Below are 15,229 nucleotides of genomic sequence, written 5' to 3'. Positions count from 1 at the left end.
CCAGAAAGGCACAATAAAAGTAGAATATAAAAAACTCAAGTGCCATTCCAAAGAAAATATAATGTAAAAATATATTTTTTTATTACAGCAACAAAAATATAAAACACTAAGAAATAAAATTGGGAGTTATGTTTATATAAAGAAATTACAAAACTTTCAAAGATAACTTGAGGACAAAAAGACTAAAGATTTAAAATCCTAAGGCTATCTTTTTTGTACAAGTACCCCAATAGGTTAAATTTCACAAAATTTAATTCTGGAAGCCAATAAAACTATTTGAATATTAATATCTGCAAATCAAACAATATTATTATGAAAAGAATAATAAAAGAATTGACTACACTGGATGGGATTATAATATATAGCAGCGGTAATTAAACAATGTTGTCCTGGCACAAAAATAATCAAAAGCATAGAAATGGACTAGATCACACAATCACTTGTATTTCAGAATTAAGTATTATTATAATGACATAAATATTAACACAAAAATAGCATTTGCTGTTGACTATTTGCCAAGAGCCCTTACCGCAGGGTTTCTCAGCCTCAGCACTACCGATGCTTAGGGATGAGTAACTCTCTTTGTGGGGGTCTGTCCTGCGTATTACAGGATGATCAGCAGCATCCCTGGCCTCTCTACTCGCTAGATGCCACTAGCATCTGTGCCCCATGCCCCACTCCCTCCACCAGCTCTGACAGCCAAAAATGTCCATAGACACTGTCTAATGTCTCCTGCCCCTGGGTGGAGAATTACTGTTCTACATGGTTGCAGTCAACAGGCTGGTGTTCTTTAGTTAACAGCCACCACATTGTTGAAAAGCACATCCTGCAAAATTACACACTAGAAAACTAGGGTTTATGGGGGGAAAAAAAAAACAAATAAAACTGTTTTAAAACAAAACTCTGAAAACCTATTATACTTGGTAACCAGGGTATTTAAAAAAAAAAGTAATAGTCATTAATAAAAATACTAGCACAGTTAAGTCTCTACCACCATTTGCAACAAAACTAAAAGTTGGTTGACCCTTTATCTCCTTAAACCCCGGACTCACACTTCTTCCACCACGACGTAGGTCAGTGTATACAGTTTCTACAAAATTAAAAAAAACAGGGTTTCTTCTTAAACACTGGGTGAAAAATCTGCAAGCCCCCCTTCATCTGGGACTCTTACGCTTCCCCATGTAGTTTTACCATAGTGAAAAGTGCCACAGATTTTGAGGCCACTAAACCAGCCACTACTTGTACTAGAGGAAAGCCCTTCTTGTAGAATTTCCATCTTTTTTCTCTTCAACTCTCTTTATCTGTAAGAATACTTGCTTCCCCAGGGCTCCTGGGTGGCTCAGTCGTTAAGCGTCTACCTTTGGCTCAGGTCATGATCCCAGGGTCCTGGGATCGAGCCCCACATGGGGCTCCCTGCTCAGCAGGAAGCCTGCTTCTCCCTCTCCCTCTCCCCCTGCTTGTGTTCCTTCTCTCGCTGTGTCTCTCTCTGTCAAATAAATAAAATCTTAAAAAAAAAAAAAAAAAGAACACTTGCTTCCCTGATTGCTGGGGAAAGTCTCCTATAAATTGACCCAACTTCCACACTACATTCATATTTCCCTATTTATCAACTGCATATGAACTAATTCAAATTTCAAAAGCATGTATTGTAGCAGAAGAGACTATACTAATTTAATTCTTTAATTCTCAAAGATAGATACCGCCCAAAATCCCCAAGTATCCACAAGAGTTATTTAATTAGTAGCAGTAGGCAGTGGGGGCCAGGCGAGAAGCAACTGCAGCAGCGAACAAGGAGAGTCAGGTGCTTTGAGAAATGCTTTACAGGAATTGCTTCATCGGATCATCACAGTACCAGGATGTGTGCACATACACTATCATTAAAGAGGAGAAAATGGGAACTTCAAGGGGTTAGTTTTCCCCAGGTTACTCAGCTAAACTGATTACTGCCAGGTTTTACCCAAATCTGTAAATCCAGTCATTCGAGTTTATTAATTTAATGTTATAATACTTTTTAGCAGTTACAAATTTTAATACGTAAACAGATTTTTCTTAAAATTTCGGTATTACAGTGAAATAATACAGTGAAGAAATCAATCAAAACTCCCCACCAGCACATCTTTTTTCAATGCAAGGTTCGCTAGGTGATTTATTCAAAGTCAATAAAAGATTTAAAATCTCAAAGAAACTTTTACCTTCCTTTGCAAACTACATACCGATCTTTCTAGATCTCAAGAATTTGTTAGGTGGTGGGTAGCCATAAGTGAATTTAAAAATTCTGAAGCTACAAAAAGATTTATTCACTAGCAAGACAAATGCCACAACAATGTCTTAGAATCCATCAAGACACATTCACAAACAAAGCAAGCCTGGAATATATTCCGGCATGGTGCTGGTGCTGCCACCTACTCAGGATATTAATTCAAGTTCTATATCCCATGCCAGTGCAAATCAGAATCTGGCCACTGGTCAAAACGTACCCACTCAAGAGTATCAAAAGGGTTAGTAAACCCAGACTGCAGCAAGTCCTAAATATCTGTTCCTGAGTATGATATTTCTGCTATTTAATTTCCCTGCAAACAGGTACTAGCTACGATAGGAGTTTCTATGATGGTAATGTCCATGTTTTCCAAGACTGGTTTAACTGCTGATGACCTATTTGCCACCCTACACCCTTCTCCCCTGAAAATATATTAATTACAAAAAAGAAGGGGGTCCTTTTAATCTTGCATCTAGTGAGTTGCCTGATTACAAGTGAAATGAAACATGCTGGATATGCCAAATGCTTTAAGCTGAAATAAGAATCCGAAGTCACTTCTTCATTTATGATGAAAAATATGGTGTTTTTCTTTGTTAAAGATGAATACTTACAGCTAACAAATTATAAACTTAAAAATAAACTTAACAAGAAATGTATAAAATCTATATGACTATATCAAGAAAAATAAAACAAAACCACAAGACCCAAAAAAGTAGCCTTGAACAGAGAAAAACACATCCCTTATTTCTAATTAAGATTTTTCAAAACCATCAAAAGTCTGTTCTCCCTAAATTAACTTAAAAATGAACTGAAACTCCAATAAACATAGTAAGGAAGATCCAAGCTGATAATAAAGTTTATTTGGAAAAATAAGAGGGGAATTAGCCTCACCAGATTATTACCACACACTACAAAGTCGCTATAATTAAAACAGTGAGTTACTAGAATATTAACAAACCAGTGAGACAGAATAAAAACCTCAAGACAGACCCATGTAGACCCATAGGAATAGACTCAATATTATGAAATGACCAGTCACCTCCCAAAGTAATAGAAAATATTAAAAAAATTACAATCAGAATTCTAATGAAATCTGGGAAGAAGAATCTGACTGTTAAAAAAAATTCAACAGTCAGAAAAAAATCTCTGAGATGAGATACCTCCGCACCCTGCCCCCACCAACACACAGGAAATTTTAAAGAACAATGAGGGGAAACTTACCCTACCATAAAACATATAATAAGAGATAGATAAACTTGGATCTATCACACAATAAAACACTGAACATAATTTCATGGATCTCAATATAATACAGTTATGTAACAAACAGGGAGAATGTATTAAATTAGTAACAGTGTTTGACAGTGAGCAAGGAGGGATGATCTGAGGGACTACTACTTTTTGGCTTCAGCATAATTGCACTTTCTACCACAATTCCTATTATTTTCAATAAAGTAATTTTAAAATCTAAAAAATGGGAAGAAGCAAAAAGAATATACTCGAGCCCCATTGTTAGGCTATGTAGCAAAGGGACTTTGTCCTATGCACTTCTAACTGTGTGGCTTCTCTGGCGATTCTGGGTGAAGAGACAGGACTCTAGAAGGGGAGTACCGAACAGCGGCCTTCAGCGTGTCCTTCTCTCAATCCGAAGGTTCACTGGGGTATCTCGAGAGATCCAAGAGGCCTTCTCTCCTACCTCACCGACAACAACCTGGCTTTTCGTATTTTATTTAAGGTCATACTGTGTAGTGTTTCATTAGGGGAAACCGTTCTATTACCTAAGTAAAGTTTATAAACCACCCACCCAGAAGACTGCCAGTAGAAACACTATGTTAAAGGTAATTAATACTTGTTAAAGAACTATAAAAGATCTATTACATTAATGAACATTTAATCACATTTTCTAAATACAAAGTATGCCTTTCTCAGATAACTCCCCAAATGCCACAAGCTGTTAAGAATCATTCCTCTCGGGGCACTTGGGTGGCTCAGTCGTTAAGCGTCTGCCTTTGGCTCAGGTCATGATCTCAGGGTCCTGGGACTGAGTCCCACATCGGGCTCCCTGCTCGGCGGGAAGCCCGCTTCTCCCTCTCCCACTCCCCCGCTTGTGTTCCCTCTCTCTCGCTGCGTCTCTCTCTGTCAAATAAATAAATAAAATCTTTATTTAAAAAATCACTCCTCTCTTCAAAAAAAAAAAAAAAAAAAGAAACATTCCTCTCACCCAGAAGAACTTCAAGTCCATTTTGAGAAGAACTGTAGAATAAATTATTGCATTTTATGTATCATTTTGTTTCCTAAAATCATTTTTTAAAATACTAATCTAGGTAGATATGCTTTCTAAATTATGTAACTTTAACCAGCTTTTATGCCTTTCAGGGGTAAATACCATATTTAAAGAGTCTTTCAGATAAACAGGATCTTGTGAGATTCTATGATCTGATTCTTCTGCCCACTGTTACTTGAAACATCCCACTTCATTACCTGGGTTCAACATTTATCCATGAGCAATACACAAAAATTTCCAGGCTTTCTATACACCAAGGCTTATGCTCAGTGCTTAAGGGAGAACCACACAATCAAAAGCTCAGATGTTGATTTTTAAATTTCTGAGGTCAAATAATAAAAATAGTATAAAAGATAACATGAACGACCTATCTGCACAGTTCTAAGATGGGGGGGATGAGAATTCAGGGAGGAGTGACAAAGACTGCTTAGGGGATGCAGGACTTGGGCTAGGTGCCTTATGCACACATGGACACAACGGACCTTCCTGGCTTTGGCTTGTGCACAGATGGACTTGCTGAACTATCTCACTAGGAACATATACCTCTGTTCAAAACTCACAGAACTGCACACTAAAAAGGGTGGGATGTACTTTATATAAATTATACCTTAATTAAAACAAGGAAAAAAACCCACCTGTAAATGACTACCTGGAAGACAATTAATTCGGCATTTTATATAAAATTTCAAACACACATACCCTATGACTCAGCAATTCTACTTTATTTGCCAGTTATATCCGGAGCACCAAATTATCCATTATTCACATTACAGCATTGTTTGTAAAATTTAAAAATCAAGTTTTTTAAAAATAAAATAATATTTAGTGAACAAGTACTTAGGTACAGTGATGTAAGTCTAACATCACATTAAGGACTAAAAACATAAAAATTACTTCTGGAAGATAAGTTGATTTGTACAGGGAAGAATGCCAGTAAATGTAATTTCTCAGCCTATAAAAAACTGGTTCATTACTCCCAGTCTGTTCAAAATCATTTCCAAACACAGGTGAGCAAAGACACAGCGTTCTTTTCTTCAAGCTTAATCTTTACTGACTGACCTTTCCTGGTATTTAAGTTCATGAAAACAAAGATGTCTGTAGCCTGGCATTACCGACAACCACCACTGACACCCATGTGTACTACAGTTCACAGACTCCTTCTTGAGTATCTGTTGATTTGACTCTTCTGCACACATTTTCTTAGAAGTGGGCAAGGTAGAGAGAGAAGAACCAATGGAAGAACTCTCTACATCCAACATGGGGCTCAAACTCACGACCCTGAGATCAAGAGTCACACACTCCTCTGACTGAGCCAGCCAGGTGCTCCTGGAAGAACTCATATGTTTTAATAATCAGAGGGCAAAAGTAAAAGTGGAGGCCTTTCTATAAATAATGCAAATCATGAAAGGCCTTAAAGGAAAAGACTAATAAATTCGAAATTTCTGTATGACAAAAAGATAAAACATTTAAACTTAAAATCACTATTATTACATTTTGGTGGGGAGCGCCTGGGTGGCTCAGTCATTAAGCGTCTGCCTTCGGCTCAGGTCATGATCCAAGGGTCCTGGGATCGAGCCCCGCATCGGGCTCCCTGCTCAGCGGGAAGCCTGCTTCTCCCTCTCCCACTCCCCCGCTTGTGTTCCCTCTTACTGTCTCTCTCTCTCTGTCAAATAAATAAATAAAATCTTTTTAAAAAAAAATAAAAAATAAATAAAATCACTATTAAAATTTTTTAATGAAATAATTAAGTGTATGTGGGGGGGTGTTTGTAATATTTATAGACAAAGGGTAAATACTTCTGTGTTTGTTTACCTTTAATAGTCAAAGAATTCTTGCCAATACATAAAAAGATAAATAGCCATGTAGAAAAAGCACAAGGACTTTAAAGAAGGAGGGCTAAAGATAACTAAGGCAAGCAATAATCTCAACTTCAAAATAAAACCCCTAAGACAATGACACATCAAAATGTGGGGAAAAAATGGAAGGTGAAAAAAATCCCTCACAATCAGCGTTGGTGAAAGCACCTGGTTCTTTTGTATGCCGAGTGACACAGCCTTTTTGAAGAGCAAAGGAGCATTTTTAGTATGTAAAATGTATATACCATTTCACTTCCAAGAAGTCATACTTGAAAAGATATTTATGCAGCACAAATACAAGTTTTCTAGCAGCATCAATTTGTAGCATCAAAAAATGTAAACACCTAACAATCTATCAATAGGGAACTGGAAGAGGGAATGACAGTACATCCCTAAGACCTGCAGGGTCACCGAAAAGAGTAAAAGTCACTCTACTCCTGTGCAAAGGTGCTAAAGAAAGATACACTGTTAACTGAGAAGAGCAGTTGCAGAAGATCATGTGCAACATGGCGGGCGCTGCATGTGGACCAGTCCTGGGTGGGGGGCAGGCCAGTGTGAACATACCCAAAACACCACAGGCATGAAATAGGGGTTTGCAATGAAGGAAAGGGAATGGTGTTCGTTTCCTACATTATACATTGCTACGTTTTATTTTTTATTGTTAGCAATGTTTTACTTTGGGGCGCCTGGGTGGCTCAGTCAGTTAAGCGGCTGCCTTCGGCTCAGGTCATGATCCCGGGGTCCTGGGATCGAGCCCCGCATCGGGCTCCCTGCTTGGCGGAGAGCCTGCTTCTCCCTCTACCTCTGTCTGCCGCTCTACCTACTTGTGCTCTCTATCTCTGTTAAATAAATAAATAAAAATCTTAAAAAAAAAAAAAAAAAAGAATGTTTTACTTTTAAAATCAGAAAATAAAGGTTTTGAGTGTACAGTTATAATAGGAGAAAGGAAAGTTATGTCCTAAGAAGATGTTTTTAAAATGTAAAGCTCTGAATCTCTCCAGTACATACACTACCCAGATTAGCCCAAATCCCCACCAAAATGTAAGTGTTCACTAGATTCCAGGCCACCTCAAAAAGATGACTTAGGGGCACATTCAGGACCTCAAGGCATGTACGTGTCACATTAAGAGGTAAGTTCAACAATATGAACATTCTTAAAGTTGCATTTCAAAGGACGGGGGCACCCGGGTAGCTCAGTTGGTTAAGTATCAGACTCTTGATCTCAGGGTTGTGAGTTCAAGACCCACGTTGGGCTCCGTGCTGGGCCTGGAGCCTACTTAAAAAAATAATAATATAATTAAATTAAATTAAATTAAAGGAAAACACAGCCAGAGAACTCCTTAAAATGTAAAATAAATAAACAACTGCTCAAATTATTTTCTGTTGCTATTTGTTGTATTTCTGTAAGTGGAAGAACTTATAACTTTTAAACTTCAGCCTAAAAGTTTCCTTTCCCAGATGAGGAAAAGAATATTTGAGTTTCGGGCGCCTGGGTGGCTCAGTTGGCTGGGTGACTGCCTTCAGCTCAGGTCATGATCCTGGAGTCCCTGGATCGAGTCCTGCATCAGGCTCCCTGCTCTGCAGGGAGTCTGCTTCTCCCTCTGACCCTGCTCTCTCTCATTCTCTCTCTCAAATAAATAAATAAAATCTTAAAAAAAAAAAAAAAGAATATTTGAGTTTCAAGACACATCTGTTTTCACAGCACTTGAAACCCAAAGGAAAACATACCTTCTAAGAGCATCTCTGGAATGTCTGCTTGATATCTAGGCCCCACTCTGATTTCACCTTTGTCAGCTAACAGTGTTTTCACTGAAGGGTCATAGACCAATGAGTAGAAAAAGGTGTCCTGAAAAAAAAAAACGACAGAAAATATTTAGGTAAACTTAATTCCTTCTACTTTTTATAAAGCAATAAGGCCAGTATCATGATAATGAAACCATAAACTTCAGAAAGTATGTAAGATTTTATTTTGGTGAATAAATTCATAGATCTTGAAGAAAAACTGTTACTGTCATCATGTAGAACAGCATAAAATTAAATCAAGCAAAAATAAATAGCTTACAATAAAGGTAGACTATAAAGTTTTGCTGTTTATTTTAGTCTAAAAGAAAACCATTTAACTGCTCTAAAACAAGATTCTGAAAAGCTAGCAAAGCTAAGTTGTAAGTCAAAGTAAGACACCTGAAATCGAGCAATCATTTCAATCTCTAAAGCCCACACCAAACAAATAATGAGGACACCAGGCACTGTTACTTTTAAAGTGTCCATCCACATTTTATCAAAATGATAGAATGCATACACATCTCACATTAAATAAAGTTTAGAAGAGTTGAGCTTACACGCAGTTTACTTAAATTAAAATGTCACATTGTATTATTTAAACACTTATTAATTCTAAGTCTGCAGTTCTCTTTTAAATCCTGAAGCACTCATATTTATATATAAATAGGTATATATACATAACTATACTTACCACTACCAGTACACCCACTAACTTTTCAAGGTCCTTTAAAATGCAAAAAGGCCCTAGTTACTGAGCCTTAAGGATAAAATGGCCAGGTCACCAGGGCTTTGCTGAATTCTGCAAAACCACTGGATGTCTTTTTTTTTTTTTTTTTTAAGATTTTTTATTTATTTATTTGAGAGAGAGAGAACACATGAGAGGGGGGAGGGTCGGAGGGAGAAGCAGACTCCCTGCAGAGCAGGGAGCCCGATGCGGGACTCGATCCAGGGACTCCAGGATCATGACCTGAGCCGAAGGCAGTCGCTCAACCAACTGAGCCACCCAGGCGCCCCAAAACCACTGGATGTCTTATAAAGTCTTGTCCCTGCTTCCTGCTATGACTCTGAGGGTTCTCTACTGCCCAACTCTCTGCATTTTATCTTGGAGGGGCCTGTTTCTGCCATCAGCACTTTACCAAGACCCTGGTAAGCAACTGCAAATTAAGAGATAACCTGCCTGATTGTAAAGCTTTCTCCTTTCAGGATGTTACCCACTGTGACAAAGGGAAAGGAGAGAACTGGACAAGGTAATACCATCCCACCAGAAACTGAGCTGTGTTTTAATCATGGGTCACTGTCAGAAGAAAAGCTTAAACAATAAAACTGCTAAGAAGACACAACAATGTTGCAATTCATGCATATAAAAAATGCTACCCAGGGAAAAGAAAAATCTGCAGAATATATAAATCAACCTGCTTAACAGGTTGATGGGGGTGATCAATATGTAATCAGAATTATGTGTTTCTGAAGAGAGGAGCAACAAAGAATGTTAGTGGGTAATTAGAGCCACTGCCACGCCATCGGCTTTAAAAGAAGGCACACTTCTGGTCACTTTTATTCTGAAAAATATGTTAGCAGAGTGTTCTATAAAAATAGGATTTTGCCATACTTGACAGTAAAATGAGATGAAATTATTATTTAGGGTCACATAGGTTGCTTAAGACTCCTTAAATTTGGGGTGCCTGGGTGGCTCCATCAGTTAAGCAACTGACTCCTAATTTCAGCTCAGATCACAATTTCAGGGTCGTGAGATTGAGTCTCACGTCAGGCTCTGTGCTGAGTGTGGAGTCTGTTTAAGATTCTCTCCCCCTCTCTCTTCCTCTGCCCCTCCCCCTGCTTGCACTCGCTCACATGAGCTCTCTCTAAATTTGTATGTGCTGCCTGATATGGGAAATTGTTTAAAATGTAAATATAATTTTTCAAGAAGTAAAAAATCGTGATTAGAAAGTTGTCCTTTGAGTTACCATCTTCAAATATGCCAATCTCAGTATTTTAAAAACCAGACTTTCTCAAGGATGGTCTTATAACAGATAAAGCAGTAAAAAGTTAAAAAAAAAAAAGTGTTTTTTAAATTGAAAAAAGAATATAACATAAGCAGTTTTATTTTTACTAAACTCCCTCTGAATAAAAAAAAGTTTCCTCAAATACACTGCCAGAGACGTCAGTTCCTCTCCCAAAGACTGATGCAGGACCAAGTGCTTAAAAATCAGTGGACAGGAAAAAAATCCTAAAGACCTTTGCAAATTTTCATCTCCTACCATCCTTAGCATATAGAAATTGCTAATAACAAATTAGAAGGCAAAAATACTACTTTTTAAAAAATCACACTGTTGGGGGACCTCGTTGGCTCAGTCGGTGGAACATGTGACTCTTGATCCTAGGGTTGTAGGTTCAAGCCCCACATTGGGTGCAGAGATTACTTAAAAATAAAATCTTTTTTAAAATTAAAAATTAAGAGGCACCTGGGTGGCTCGGTCTGTTAAGCGTCTGCCTTCAGCTCAGGTCAGGATCCCGGGGTCCTGGGATGGAGCCCTGCATCGGGCTCCCTGCTCAGCAGGGAGCCTGCTTCTCCCTCTCCCTCTGCCTGCCAACTCCCCCTGCTTATGCTCTCTGTCTCTCTGTCAAATAAATAAATAAAATCTTTAAAAAAAAATTAAAAATTAAAAACTTACACTGTCTTAACAAATACACCAGTAAAATACACTGAAACATACTCAATGTTTCCTCCTTTTATTTCTGCTTCTGTGAACTAATGCTAATTTCTGAGCATTATCTTTATGCATATTATTATCCATATGCTGCCTGACAAACACTATGTTCTTTTCTAAATTTCATACGTGTAAGTTATAAAGACTATCAACATTTTTTCTGCCTTGAATATTTACTTCCTCTTAATTTTCTCTATTATATTTTCTAATGTACAATCGTTTCACTTGTCTGCATCAATCTTTTGTAGTTATACTTTCTTCATTTGAGATGAGGGGACACTTTTAAGTATAATAAAGTTTTTTTCAAAGAAAATATATCCCTTTAATTCCTTAAAAACATACACACACATATATAAAGTACATATACACACACATACATACATACAAAAAATAAAGATTTGGGAAAACAAAAATACCATGAAACTATAAAGGTTAAATACTAAAACATCAACAGTAGAAATTTTCCCGTTGTGGAATATTCTCTTTAGAGGAATTTCCTCCCTCCAATGAAGCATATGCTCTCATTCAACTTGTTAAAAAATGTTTAAAATGTTTCTTGTTGAAGTTTACAGAAAGAAACATTTTTAGTTGACAAAGTTTATTGGGATTTTAGGAAAGAAAGCAGACCACCATTTAAGATCTCATCTGGAAAAAGTCTAAAAGAAAAACTGTTTATTTGAAAAACAACAAAAACGAAAAAACAGGGAGGAGTACTGAGTATACGAAAGTCACTTGTTTCATAAAGCCAAAAATAGTTCTTCTACTACCAGCTAAATCATCATACTGTATAAAGCCTTTCATTACCAACTGAAAAAAAAAAAACAGACAGAAGTTTTTGCCAAATGTTCTCAGTTAACCAGAAAAATAAAATTATCTAAATGTATTCTAGTCATTATGCTTTTATATAATGCTGCTCTCCCAGTGCAATAATTTGGTGCAAGAAGAAATAAACTCAAAGGTATGGGCTTCATGTGAAATCGGGGGGCTCGGAGGGGGAGGGACACAAAACAAGTGTAATTGTGAATTACCTCTTTATCAAGATATGACAATACTGACTCTGTCTCATTCAGAAGGGCAACACTGCATTTTCCCCTGTTGAAAGAGGGAAAAAGTGAATAAATGTAAGAAAGGCCACCTCACCTTCACAGTGATGACATATACAAAGTTAGGAATATGCAGAATGTAAAGTTGATATTAAGAAACCAGATGACAATTAGGAATATACATAAACGTATATACTTATACTTGCTTTACAATCCTGGTGTTGCATAACCTAAAAACATAGGACTGTCTGTAGATATTTACTGCGAGGCTAACCTGTGGAAGGAACTGTGTTAGGCAGTAAATCTTTAAAACATAAACACTTGATAGGTATTTCCTAACTATTACAGGAAAAAAAAAAAAGGATTACAATGAAACCTTCAGATCAGAAGTGAGTTTCTGAATCTATAAAGAGTTAATATGAGGCGATTTTATAAAAAGAGACTTTAGATAGACTTCACTGTACAAACCAGTACCTAAAATAATCTTTGGATTTTTTTAAGTAGCCAATGCATATAAGAACCTAAAAATAATACACATTCATATCAAGATTAACTGACTTACCTTTATTGACACTGCTCTAAAGCCTAGTTAAAATTTAAATACACTGCTATAAAGTAAAGGGCAAAATAAAGATCTACAGATTTACAGACCCTGAAGTCTGATGGCATTTACCTTTGATCATAGCCCTGGGTGTGAGTTTGAAAATGAAGGTCTATTAAAAAAAAAAAAAAAAAAAAAAAAAAAAAAGGCTTGTCTAGACTTGAGAAAAATTAAGGTTATCCAGGTAGAGGCATTTATTACAAACACATTTATAATTTATTCTCACTAGCTTGAAAAATTCTGTAGAGCCACAAATTTGACAGGAGAGTTTTGACAGATGTTTCAAGTTATAGATAATTGGTCAGGACTCACAAAATATTTTTTAAATGTCATAATGTCATTTGATTTTGTAAACAAAAGTCACTGCTTGCTCCCCACAAAAATGACAAGCAAAAAACAAAAACATCACATATACATTGAATGGGAAGCTAAAAGAGCAGGCTGTTGGAATAGCAGAGTGGAAAACAATTCAAAGGAAAAAATTACCAAAAGCAAAATAAAATGTAAAATGCTAACACATAGGTCAAAAATTACACTTTACTCAACATTTTGCAAATGTACATTCCTTATATTTGAAAAAAAATTTCCCCTCATAAAAACATCTTTTTCTGGGAATCAGCTCTAGTTAATATCACTTCAAAAGACTTCTGAGAGCATGTGTTCTTTCCATATTATCCTGTCAAGTCTCTAACTTGCTTAGGGAGAGTTATAAGGGTTTTTGGTTTTACTAATTTTAGTCGTGCATATTACTGAAGCAGAAAAATTAACATGATTACTTCAGAGCATATAACACCACTCACAGTCAACAATTACCTGACAGGCTCTTAGGAAGGACAGAATTACGGGTGGGGAAACTGCTCTGCTGAGGTTTGCACATCTACAGCTGCCACGGAAAAGCTTCTGTGACCTGTGTGCTCCTCACACGTGCAGCGCGCTTACGGACCAAATGGGCTTCCCAAAAATAGGCTTCAGTTACTTTTTTTGCCTAACAGCTGACAGAGCAGTATTTCTAACATTTAATACTTAATCACCTAGAAGAAATAAAGTCTTGGTTTTTAAAGTTCTCTAAAGTTGGGTGGTTTTTTATTTTTTTTTAATGAAAAGGAGCAAAAGCTGAATGTTATTTTAATAGACACCACTTTCTTTAAGAGCCATTTGGATGTTAAGGGTTAATAGACATTGAAAATTCATACAAACAATACAGCATTAGTCTCCTCCATACTGCCTGAAATGACAAGAGGATTTAAACGGAATCATCAAACCATTATTTTCATAATTACATTAGGAGATAACAAAATGCTGATTATATACTGTTTTAGAGATACAACATGATTACAAAATCAAGAAGATACCCAGCCAATCTAAAATATAAATTATTTGGGGGAATGTAGCTTTTATGCAAAGATGAAAAAAATAATAGGTGATTTCATTTTTAAATTTCCTTTACTGTAGCTATGAATTTGCTCCCAAATTAAAAATGAAAACTGACACTTAAAATATTCAAGTACATATACTAACAGCTAATAAAGCAGGAGGTTGAGTCAGAATTATTTTATGAAGTAAATATGAATATATAATTAACACATGTACTACCACGCCAAGAATTGTTGATAAAAGTAGCTTAAAAAGATACTTAAAGTGCTGGTTTCCTTTATGCTGAACAAATCCTGGCTCACAGAAAAAAAATATGATAAATTTTAAGCTAACCCCAAACCAAAGGAACTATTATCAAACTGTAATATAGACAACCCAATTGGTTGATGCTGAATCTCAAGCAATGATCCTAAATGTTCTCTTCCACCACACTTGAATCCTTAAGGAAGAAAGATATCCAAACATGAGGATATAAATATAAAATACATTAAAGACCTTAACACAAAGAAAGATCACTGCAGGCCTATATAATTATTCATACTGCTTTTCTACAAGGAACTATACAGCAACACAGAATTTCCATAGAGACAACATACTTCCCCACAGATCACTGAAAAAGATCATACTCTGTCTGCTTCAGAGATTGCGCAGGGTGCTAGGACAGAGAGACATGTGAATAAATAATTATGACACAACACACTCCCATGTTTAACGCCAGGTGCTGATCGGCTTGCTATCTGCTTAATAGGATGTTCAGTATCATTCTACAGACTCAAACACCACATGTAAAAATGTGCATACGGGTTATATATTTCTTTTATTTAAAGATGTTACCTATTTGGGGCGCCTGGGTGGCTCAGTTGGTTAAGCGGCTGCCTTCGGCTCAGGTCATGATCCTGGAGTCCCAGGATCGAGTCCCGCGTTGGGCTCCCTGCTCGGCAGGGAGTCTGCTTCTCCCTCTGACCCTCCCCCGTCTCATGTGCTCTCTCTCATTCTCTCTCTCTCTCAAATAAAGAAATAAAATCTTAAAAAAAAAAAAAGAAACAAACACTGGAGGACTCTCTACATAAGTTAAAGAATACGATCTTATAGATCTTTAGACTATAAAAAGGAACCAAAAAAGAGAAAGAAATCTGGATGTTAAACATTTCTATTCAAAGATATATTTTCTGTTAATACTGCTTTAACAGATGTTAAGAAATAAAAATTAAAGAAGACAAAAACAAACAAAACAAAACCTGGAACAGCTGTTTGAGTAGGTAAGGTAAAGGAATAAAAAGCCAAGAATAGAAGTCTGGGTTTAATGTAATAGATCAGTGGATTC

General features: G+C 36.6%; 1 protein-coding gene across 3 annotated transcripts in view; it reads right to left on the bottom strand.

Moving 5' to 3' along the window:
- The window catches only part of MTA3 (metastasis associated 1 family member 3), a 172,419-nt gene that overhangs the window by 80,613 nt on the left and 76,577 nt on the right, over nt 1-15,229 (bottom strand). For all 3 annotated transcript variants that reach the window (XM_035000994.1, XM_035000993.1, XM_035000995.1), the window contains exons 5-6: nt 11,916-11,979; nt 8,126-8,243 (exon numbers count right to left, since the gene is read on the bottom strand). In XM_035000994.1, coding sequence (XP_034856885.1) covers nt 8,126-8,243; nt 11,916-11,979 — 182 coding nt within the window. The remainder of the gene's footprint in view (nt 1-8,125; nt 8,244-11,915; nt 11,980-15,229) is intronic.

The sequence above is a fragment of the Mirounga leonina genome, unplaced genomic scaffold, assembly GCF_011800145.1.
Source record: "Mirounga leonina isolate KUSES-001 unplaced genomic scaffold, KU_Mleo_1.0 Mir_125, whole genome shotgun sequence".
NCBI lineage: Eukaryota > Metazoa > Chordata > Mammalia > Carnivora > Phocidae > Mirounga > Mirounga leonina.
The sequence above is the reverse complement of the archived record's forward strand: the minus strand, read 5'-3'. Positions and strand labels throughout refer to the sequence as shown.